The sequence below is a fragment of the Portunus trituberculatus genome, chromosome 28 (genome assembly GCF_017591435.1).
Source record: "Portunus trituberculatus isolate SZX2019 chromosome 28, ASM1759143v1, whole genome shotgun sequence".
Taxonomy (NCBI): domain Eukaryota; kingdom Metazoa; phylum Arthropoda; class Malacostraca; order Decapoda; family Portunidae; genus Portunus; species Portunus trituberculatus.
The window spans coordinates 9,596,288-9,607,213 of NC_059282.1; the positions used below are offsets into that span (position 1 = coordinate 9,596,288).

Below are 10,926 nucleotides of genomic sequence, written 5' to 3' on the forward strand. Positions count from 1 at the left end.
CTCTCAATGCTGGAAATAACACATGCATAACAAGCCACAAGAACACAGGCATTCAACACACATGGTATTTAAAAAAAATTTATTTATACTTTAAATAGCAAATTCACATTATTGTTTCCTCAGCATTTATCATAGTAACTTGAGGAATTCACATGCACTTACACTAAAACATTTAAATTCATACCACCCTTACATCACTTCCAGCAGCTTACATAAGGTGCATTAGTTCCTCCACTGAAGTACATAAACACAGATTTCCTTTTTACAAGACTTACGGTGCAAGAAACAAGAATATTTTTCTTTTCTTCCCATGACTAGCTGGGATTCTTGTACTTAAGGCATCCTATTTAGTGAAAGTACAGTGGACTGATTAGGGAGACTGGATGTCTAACTAAAATAAAAAATAAAAACAAATATGATTCCAAATGCCTCTTCTAATCCAGTCCAGAGTTGTGAAAGATCAGGAGTTCCAGTGTGGGTCTGAGTTCTGGAAAGACAGGAGCACACAATTTTAGGACAAGATAATGCAGTTACACTTCATCCATCATACATCTCCCAGTCTGAGGCAAAGCAACACAATTTGAGAACATGTTCAAGCCAAGCAATACATTTCTCTCTTATCAAAAAATGACTCTAATGAACAAATGTATTAAGGATTCCTGCTGAGTGGCTCGTTATATTTAATCAATTTCTGTGGAGGAATGACCTACCTCTCCTGGAGATTTCTGCTTGTCTATAAAGTTCCTGATGTCTGGGTGAGCTGCACACTGTGAGGGATGATGAGAGAGTACAGTTATGTAGTGAGCTCCAATGAAGAGAGAGAAAAAAAAAAAAAAAAAAAAAGTCATATACACAAGTGGCTAGTTATATTTAGTTAACTTCTGTGGAGGAATGACCTACCTCTCCTGGAGATTTCTGCTTGTCTATAAAGCTCCTAATGTCTGGCTGAGCTACACACTGTGAGGGATGATGAGAGAGTACAGTTATGTAGTCATATACACAAGTGGCTAGTTATATTTAGTTAACTTCTGTGGAGGAATGACCTACCTCTCCTGGAGATTTCTGCTTGTCTATAAAGCTCCTAATGTCTGGCTGAGCTACACACTGTGAGGGATGATGAGAGAGTACAGTTATGTAGTGAGCTCCAATGAAAAAAAAAAAAAAAGTCATATACACAAGGCTGGTTTGGATACAGACTTAAGAAGTAATATGAAAAAATATACATATTCACTTTGAATAAATAGATACAAAGACAAAACATAACAGCAAGACACACTCTGACAAAGAAATACAAAGATACACACACTTTTGCTTTTTTATGTATGCAGGGTAGAGACCAAGGTCTAAAACTGTACATGCAAAAAAAAAAAAAAAAAAAAAAAAAAATCAGAAAAGTGGCAGAAAGGACTCTCCAAAATGGAAAAAAAAAAAAAAAAAAGGTGCCTTAAAACCTCCATTCTGAAAGAATGTAAGTCATCGGCTGGGAAAATACAAAAGCAAGCAGGGAGCTCCAGAGTTTACCTGGGATGAAGAATGATTGAGAATGCTGATAACTTTTGCATTAGATTAACTTTTGCAATACATATGTTTAGAACTTACATTAATACAACCAGAGTAGTAAAGGATACACACACACACACACACACACACACACACACACACACACACACACACACACACACACACACACAGAGGCTGCTTCATACCTTCTGATATGACATCTTATTCTTGTTGAGCTTGTCATCAGAGAGCCCCACCTTCCCCAACACCTCTAGCTTGGTCTGTAGCAGTGGCCAGATGTGGTCATCTACTGTGTTTTTGGCCAACAAGTACTGCACCGTCACACTGTCCTGCTGACCTATCCTGTGGGCTCGGTCTTCGGCTTGCACCAAGATCTGAATAAAGTGCTTCATTAGTGAACAAAGAATAGTGGCTCTCAATGCGGACAGGAGACAAGGTAAATAGAACAGGAAGGACTCCAGAAGACGTGACATGAGAGGACAGGTACAAAAACACTCAACAATTGGAAAAGGAACAGTTAGAAGACATACTGTGTTATATCCTCACACCTTCTAACTCTCATGTCCGTTACACAATCACAACTCACAGCCGGCACCACTCACCCCCGGATTCCAGTACAGCTCAGCAAAGATGACCAGCTGGGCAGCAGTGAGGGTGATGCCAGTGCTTGCTGCAGTGATGGATAGGACGGCCACCCTCACATCCTCATGGTTCTGGAACTTTGAAGTGCGGGCCATCCTCTCTTCGGGTGACGTGCTCCCGTCAATGCGGATGAACCTGTTAATAGCAAGACCTGGGTGAGGAAGAGCTGACTGCCAGTGCCTTTCTCTCCAGTCTGTCTCATGAGGACCCTTGGCCATACTGCTATTTCATCCTTGAATCTACTTATAGATTAGTGAGAAAATTAATTCCTACAGTCTGTTCTAGCTTCATTACTCCTAACCTTAAATGTGAACGGTAAATGCAGGAAAAAAACAAAAACAAAGCAAAAAAGTGGAAAAAATTCTTCTTAATATTTGTGTGTAAAGCACTGGATTGTGCCGAAGAGAAAAACACTGTGAACATTCAATCAGATTGTGTTAAAATGAATTCAATTATTAAAAAAGCTTGTGTAAACCAAGAGCAACCTGTAGCCACAGTGTTGCTACCACCACCACCACCACCACCACCAATGGGCACACTGTTAACTGTCTGGTGGCCCACACATACTGTAATTACTTGGTCTTGGTGTCCTGGCACAGGGAGCAGATGGCATCCAGCATCATGGAGTGGTGGCCGAACACCAGGAACTTACTGCCAGACTCCAGCACCTCCTTCAGGTATGCCCTGCACACCATCATCACCACCATCAGAGGAAAAAATACTGTATTATTTCACTAAGTAAACAACAAAAATGGCTTCCTGTCATGCTACTTCTAGGTTCTGTTCCCTCACATACATTAACTCAAGGAATGAGGACAATGAATACTTTGAACAACAAAACAAAACTTCAAAAAAATATACACACTCCTAAGTGGTTTTCTCCTCCCAGCACAGTCCACCATTACACCATTCATCACTCATCACTGAGCAACACACCACCACTCACCGCACTGCATCCACCTTCACCTCAACAGTCTTGGCAAACTGCTGCAGGGAATCACTACTCTCCAAGTTCTCAAAATTCCAATTCTGCTTATCAAAGGTCTTCAGCCTCTTCTTGGAGATGAGATCTGAGTCCAACACCACAGTCATTCTGGAACATGAAATAGCACTATAAAGAAACTGTTCTTTATCTTTTCATGTGAGAGGAACATTGGCCAAGAGCAACATTAATCTGGAAAAAGTGCATTGAGCCACAAAAAGGAGGAAATACAGAAGGATGCAGGAAGCTTTGATTTATACGATGTAAAATGTTCACCAGTTTGAGGAACAAAGTATCAGTAGTGATTGCAAATGTACTCATTACTGAAGAGAGTTACTCATGAACACACCAGTCACTCTGCCACATGGAACAATGCTGCAGACACAGACACCACCACTAACTCCACCTAAATGTCCACAAGTATAAGGAACAATATATCAATAGTGACTGCAACTATGCTCATCACTAGAGACGTCACCTACTCACAGAGACCTTGGCTGCGATGAGTTCCAGGAATCTGTGACCAGTTCTATTTGTAGTTCATGAAAAAGCTGAAAACTGGTGAACTGTAGCCAATTAAGGTTTATGACCCAATAACTGAAGCCAATCTCTTCTCTTTACACTTTCCTTTATTTTCCTTTGCTATATAATCTTTTCTTATCCTCCTTGCTGGCCTAAATTTTACATTACTCTCATGACCCAATAAGATGATACCTTTCTTTCTTTACACTTTTCCTGTTTTCTTTACCTTCTCTGATACTTTCACTTGTTATAAGTCAGATGCCATCCTTTCTTTATCCTAATTACTGTCTTTAACTTCACACTACTCTTAAAATCTTCCTAGTAAACTCTCTTAGCCTTCTACTCTTCTCTTCAGCAGTTCCCTCTCACTTGGCAAGAGTCTGTTCACTTTACCTCTGTTTGGGAGGCAGCTGAGAGAGACTTCTGACTTGAGCCTTCGTATCAACACACAGCACTGCAGGATAATCTGTAGTTCATCTGTGTTGCTGCTGCCATTGTACGTCCAGCTCCACGCTTCCTTCTTCCCTTCACAGTACCGCACTCCGAAATCATGGAAGCTAAATGGAAAATCATGGAAGTTAAATGGGAAGTCATGGAAGCTAAATGGAAGAAAAAACACCTTAAGTATTTCTTACAATCAAACTACACACGTATGATGGGAGCTTTTGAAAGTGGATAAATTCATGGATAAGGATACTAGATGGAGATAAACAGGTATGTTTTGTACAGAGACTGCTATGTTTAGGTGTCTGATGGCCATGTTTTTGTGTTCTTAGGTGACAAATGTATCCTCTCGTTGTATATGCACTGAATACACAGAGCTAAAATAGTCATGCATTCAATTAACAACACACAGATCAAAACCATATACAAAATAAAAGAATTAATGCACCAGTTTGTAAATATGTGTACAGTGATTACCCATAAAATAAAACATCAAAAACAACATTTCTCTCTCTGGATAAGGAAGATATTAGACAATAACTAAGGGACAGGGAAGCAATGACAGATGGAAAGGAAGGTGCCAAGACTCACAAAGGGAAGAGTGAAGGGTTAATGCCGTTGATCTGTGTGTACAGCTCACTGGGTCTCGACATTGCCGGCGTGCCACTCAGCAGGATCACTCGCTTTGCCTTCTTCATGAGCGGTGCAGTAGCCTTGTAGCGCGCCGACTTGTACGACTTGATCATGTGAGACTCATCCTGAATGTTGTGACACAGTAAAGTGCTTTGTGGTTAGAAATTCAAAGGTACATCCACCCTTATCCATTTGTCCCAAATTTTTGAGTAATTCTTTTTATATCTTTAAGGGAACTGGCATTCATGTGGAACTTCTTCTTTTTTTCTTTTTTCTTTTTTTTCCTTTGGCTGGCTTCCCCTCTTCCATAAAAAAAAAAAAAATAAATAAATAAATAAATAAATAAAAAAAAATTGACAAGTGAATGGACTGATGGTAAATGGAATGTAAAAGAAAGAAAGTGTACATAAGGTAACCAAAACCTGACTCACAAGGATGACGACCCCAAAGTTATGTTGCAGCATGGCATCAGCCCTGCGGGTCAGCAGGTCATAACTGGTCACCACCACCTTGGCATTCCGGAATTTGTCAGCCCCAGAAGTCAACACACGCACGTCCTCCTCCCTCACTGAGCTTACCCACCGTAGCACACTCTCCTCCCACGAGTACCTGGCCAACACACACACACACACATACACACGGGTCATATAATGATAGGTGATACAGTAACTTAACCTATACTAACTTGGCAAACACACACACACACACACACATATATACAGATCATAAACTGATATAGGTGATACAGTAACTAACCTACACTAACTTGACAAACATACACACACATACTTACGCACGTCATGTATTGATAGATGCTATGACTTAATTCCATTGACATAATCTGAACTAACCTGGCAAGCATACACACATATACACACAGTAAACAAGAGGTGAATACATGGGGGGGAAACACAAGGCAGCCAGGACCCTTACTTCATGGAGGAGGGCGTCACCACCAGCAGCGGCCACTCCAGGATGTAGTGACAAGCAATGCCCAGCGCCTGAATGGTCTTGCCCAGTCCCATGTCATCCGCCAGCATCACCCGGCCCCCAAGACTGATGCCAAACCTGCAACACAATCACCTCACTGTTATATCATTATATCAACCCTGTGACACAATAACTTTACTGCAACATCATCTCTGCAACACAAGGATCTCACTGTAATGTCAGTAAGTCAATGCAAGGATTTCACTGCTATACTGACCTACTCATACATTTGACACTGCAATATTAGGTACCTTTGCAACACAAAATTTTACTGCACCACAATGCATTACACAACTTAAATGAATGAATGCATAAATACATACATATGTAAATAAATACAACAGGAGTACATGAACACACACACACACACACACACACACACACACACACACACACACACACACACACACACACACACATCACTACCATCACAAGGTAAAAATCAAACAAAAAGATCACAAAGCAAAACAACAAAAACACTTTACAACCTGATGAAGCAGCAGAAGGAAGAGGAAGAAGAGGAGGAGGAGGAGAAGGAATACAAATAAAAACAAAAGGATGAAAAAAATAATAAAACATAAACAAACACATAAAAGACAGCAAAACAGCAAAAACACCACAATTTTACAACCTGATAAGTAGCAGAAGGAGGAACCAAGGAGAACAAGGCGGAGAGAACATTACTTACTTGACACCCTCCACCTGGAAAGGCAAGAGGGCATCCAGGAGCCTCGTGTCCAACCCATGCAGGTCAATGCAAGAGGCAGGATCTTCTTCACTGCCGCCTCTATTGCCTGAAGAAGATGAGGTAAGGTTACTGGGTGAGAGAGAGAGAGAGAGAGAGAGAGAGAGAGAGAGAGAGAGAGAGAGAGAGAGAGAGAGAGAGAGAGAGAGAGAGAGAGAGAGAGAGAGAGAGAGAGAGAGAGAGAGAGAGAGAGAGAGAGAGAGAGAGAGAGAGAGAGAGAGAGAGAGAGAGAGAGAGAGAGAGAGAGAGAGAGAGAGAGAGAGAGAGAGAGAGAGAGAGAGAGAGAAACCACAGCCCCCCAAAAATCAACCCAGGTCCCCTGAGTGTTGGAGCCAGACAATGAACACACCTTCAGGACAAACTGAGGCAAGGGTTTCACCTCCACCTCAGGGTACAAAGGCTTCAGCGCTGCTACCAGTTCACTGTGCCCACTGATGGGGAAGCTCCACTGATGTGTCTTGGAATCTGGGACAAAGAGAAGAGGGAGACTGAGATTACTTTGTAGTACTGTGTGGGTTGCAGTGAATGAATTGTAGCCAAGAAACAGATCTTTATCACTCTATTTCAGCGAGTCCTGTGCTGTAATCTATGCTAAGATGAGAGAAAAGAGGTTGATAAAGTGAAAGGAATGCAGTGGTGAGACAAAAGAGGAAGAGTAAGTGCCATACCATAGGTTCTATTGGTGATGGATCTAAAGACATCGATGACAGCTTGATGATACATGGAGGTCCTGGCGGTGAAGTTATGGATGGAGGTCAGCACGATGGTCACAGTGACGCACTTCTTCGGTTTTGACACTGCTGGAAAAAGAGAAAGAACAATTTGCAGCAACATATGTATGCCACTGCATCTCTCTGCATCCCCTTGTATCTGACTTAAGTATTTTTAAAATAAAAAAAAACTTAAGTTACAACAGTCTTTTAGCACAATATGTTGGCTTTGTACTTCTATATCCTTGAAACCACACACGTTAAAGCAACACTGAGAGGACTTTTGATCTTCATCCTCTGATAAAAAAGACAAAGCATTAAACTACAACTTAACTTTAAATTTCTTACCTCCAACAGACATTGTGTTCTTGGTATTGGTGGTGGTGGGGGCCAGGGCACGGGTGGTCTGAGGAAGTGGCCGGTGCCGCGTCACGGCCACAGGAGCAGCAGAGACTTGAGGAACACTGCTGGATTGTTCCCTTTCCCTTCTTAGAGCCTCCCTCTTCTCCAGGGCCTTCCTCTTGTTCTCTTCAATCCGTTTCAAGACTTCAGGAGACAGCTGGGAGGTGGTCTTAGTCGCCTCAAGATGAGGCTTCTTGGCAGATGTCCCATAAAACTCCACAGTTCCTGTAGTAAGTCAGGCACCACTGAACCAATGCCTTCTTTACAACACAAATATTCAAAAGCATAAAAAGGAAAGTAAAGTCTTTATACTGATAATAACAGGCAACAGCTGATGCAAATATGAAGTTAATGGCTGTGATTTTTAAATAACAAGCAAATTATTAAGTATAATTTCTAATGAAATTTAATCGAAATCTGACAACATACAAATAGAAAAGTTGGAAACTTTCATCAGTGTTCAATAGATAGTGATGGAGCCTGCTGCCCTGCTCACTGGTGTCTGAGTAGAGGAGTCTCCCCTAGGCTTGCTGGACTGTGGCCTCCTCACGGCTCACATTCAAATCAGATTACAGTGGACCCTCAAAATTTGAACACCTCAGACTTTGAACGATTCAGGCTTGGAACAAAAATTTCAATTACTTTTTACTCTTGGAGGTCGAACAAAATCTGGACTTGGACCAACCCAAAGGTGGCCAAATCCAACGAATCCAGGTGACGCTAGTGCCATTAGCAAGAGGAAAACATCAATTCGGTTTGTTTTGGTTCCATGTTGTTGCCTTGCTCTTATTCCAGCTGGGATCAGGACATTTGACCAGCTTTTCATTTGACCAGAGTCACTTAACCAGGTAGGATAGTTGAGTAATATTTCATATAAATAGTAACCTCATCTTGTAACTAACAAAAATATTTCTTACCTCCAATAGCCATTGTGCTCTTGGTATTGGTGGTGGTGGGGGCCAGGGCACAGGTGGCCACAGGAGCAGCAGAGACTTGAGGAACACTGCTGGATTGTTCTCTTTCCCTTCTTAGAGCCTCTCTCTTTTCCAGGGCCTTCCTCCTGTTCTCTTCAATCCGTTTCAAGACTTCAGGAGGCAGCTGGGAGGTGGTTTTAGTCGCCTCAAGCTGAGGCTTCTTGGCGGGCGTCTCATATGACTCCACAGTTCCTGTAGTAAGTCAGGCACCACTGAACCAATGCCTTCTTTACAACACAAATATTCAAAAGCATAAAAAGAAAAGTAAAGTCTTTATATTGATAATAACAGGCAACAGCTGATGCAAATATGAAGTTTAACAGGTGTATTTTTTTTTAAATAAACAAAAAATTATGAAGTATAATTGGGCAGTGTGTAAAGTGTTGTGGCTCCTACACTGCCTTGTGGGACTGGTAGAGTGAATGAGGGCCTAGTGTGGGGTTAGGAGGGAAGGGAAATGATACCTGTTGGTCTTGCTGTGGACTGTAAAGGTCCCGGGGGGCACGGTGTGGTCTCCGAGACTCCCTGGGCTGCCATTTTCCGTTTCCTGATCTCCAGCGCCTTCAGTCTATTCTGCTCAGCCCTCTCATTCATGGTGCCTCAGCACATCAATCTACCTGTTGGGTGCAAGCATTCAGGTGAGGGAAAGGAACGTCAATTGTCCTGTACTCAGTAATGACATTGGTGTTTGTTACTGTATAGGTGAAATACACTATACCTCAGGAGAGAGAGAGAAGCAACTCAATCTAAAATATTTAAATTCATCTGAGGAAGATATCTGCCCACGGTGGGTGTTGCCTGTACTAGGTTAGGTTGGTAAGGTTAGCTAGGTTAGGTTAGGTTAAGTCCAAACTGGTGAGAGGGTGAGGCAATGCTGGAAAGAGACTAGGACCCTCCACACACTTCAGTCTTGACCCAAACCAGACTGCCACCAGGTGAACCCCTCCCCCAGCACCCCCTTCCCTCTCCCATCGTTTCAACCTACAGAAATATTATACATATATGTCTTTAACCCCCTTCAATACTATGACACATTTTTACCTTCATTTTTGGGCATGATAAGACAATTTTATTTGCATTAGAAAGGGTCTATGGAGGTCAGAAGAATAATGGCCAGATTCTTCACTATTCTAATCCCAACACATGTTTCTGAAGCTGTATAAAATCACCAAATAGTAACCACGACGAATATGAAAACGCGTCCTGGTACTTAAGAAATTATTGATGGAAACTAAAATTCGGGACATCAGAGAGATATACAAAGAATTTCCATACATGCAGATTACAGGACAAGGAAAACCGGAAGATATTACAGAATGCACGGGACAGTCGCACACCATTAAAATACCAAAACATACTAACACATCCAAACACCAACAGCTCTTTAATCATGATACCAAAAAATATAAAATAACCAAAACATGAAACTGACAAACTGAATCGCTGACCTTGCCTGAAAGTTGCCTCCCACTAACACGTCCCGCTTCCCCTGACACCCTCCTCGACTCCGGCTCCTCCACTCAGCTGCTTTGACGTCACATATATGAAGCTACTCTATTAGTCAACAAGAGAGATAGAAGTGATAATAAATGGAGGGCGTAGGGATTAAAACAGGAGATAGAAAGCCCTCACCTCTCCAAAACTACACACTGGCTACACCTCCTGTCAAGCACGTCACTGCCTGCAGGTTCACCCGCCCCCACCCTCACATACGGTGGAGTGCGTGTACTTGTGTGGGTAGTGGGCGTGGGAGGAATTATCTGGTGAAATACGAGATACAGCTCATCCTTTCTCCCGCCATGCTCGGTCTGTTATGGTCACGTGACACACACACACACACACACACACACTCTCTCTCTCTCTCTACTTTTCCAGAGGTTTCCAGTTGAAATACTTTTTTTTTTTTAGAATATTTTTGTTTCTGGTAATTGATTGGCAAGATTTCTAATTCATTAAAAGGAGAAACTGTCTTGAAAGCCGAGTTAGTTGTCTCTGTAGCCTTAGAAAATTGTCGTAGTGAGGAGGCGTCACTGCTTTCCAAAGGATCCAGTTGGAGTATTTTTATAGTTCTTGTGATAGACTGGCAAGACTTCTAGTTTATTGAAAGGAGAAACTGCCCTGAAAACCCGGCTAGATGTCTCTGTAGCCTTGGAAAATTGACGTACAGTGAAAGAGAAAGGTGTTTCTGAATACGGTTCTCTCTCTCTCTCTCTCTGAGCGGAGGCGTTGGTGTCTAGATTGTAAACTTATCGTAAATGTATAGTTGGTTGTTATTTGGCTTTGAGTAATGAGAGAGAGAGAGAGAGAGAGAGAGAGAGAGAGAGAGAGAGAGAGAGAGAGTCTGGATCATGTCATTCATGG

The 10,926-nt window shown here is 42.0% G+C and overlaps 1 protein-coding gene across 1 annotated transcript; it reads right to left on the minus strand.

Moving 5' to 3' along the window:
* Positions 1–65: 65 nt before the first annotated feature.
* LOC123510268 (SWI/SNF-related matrix-associated actin-dependent regulator of chromatin subfamily A-like protein 1) lies at positions 66–10,405 on the minus strand. The gene is given in 19 exon segments (XM_045265251.1): positions 66–487; positions 711–767; positions 1,048–1,104; positions 1,707–1,895; positions 2,124–2,298; positions 2,740–2,847; positions 3,110–3,256; positions 4,061–4,088; positions 4,091–4,224; positions 4,703–4,869; positions 5,176–5,353; positions 5,678–5,812; positions 6,423–6,528; positions 6,825–6,944; positions 7,148–7,279; positions 7,538–7,816; positions 8,509–8,757; positions 9,030–9,182; positions 10,198–10,405. Coding segments are annotated over 18 exon segments (2,418 nt in total). The 5' UTR covers positions 9,160–9,182; positions 10,198–10,405; the 3' UTR covers positions 66–460.
* Between the last annotated feature and the right edge of the window lie 521 nt (positions 10,406–10,926).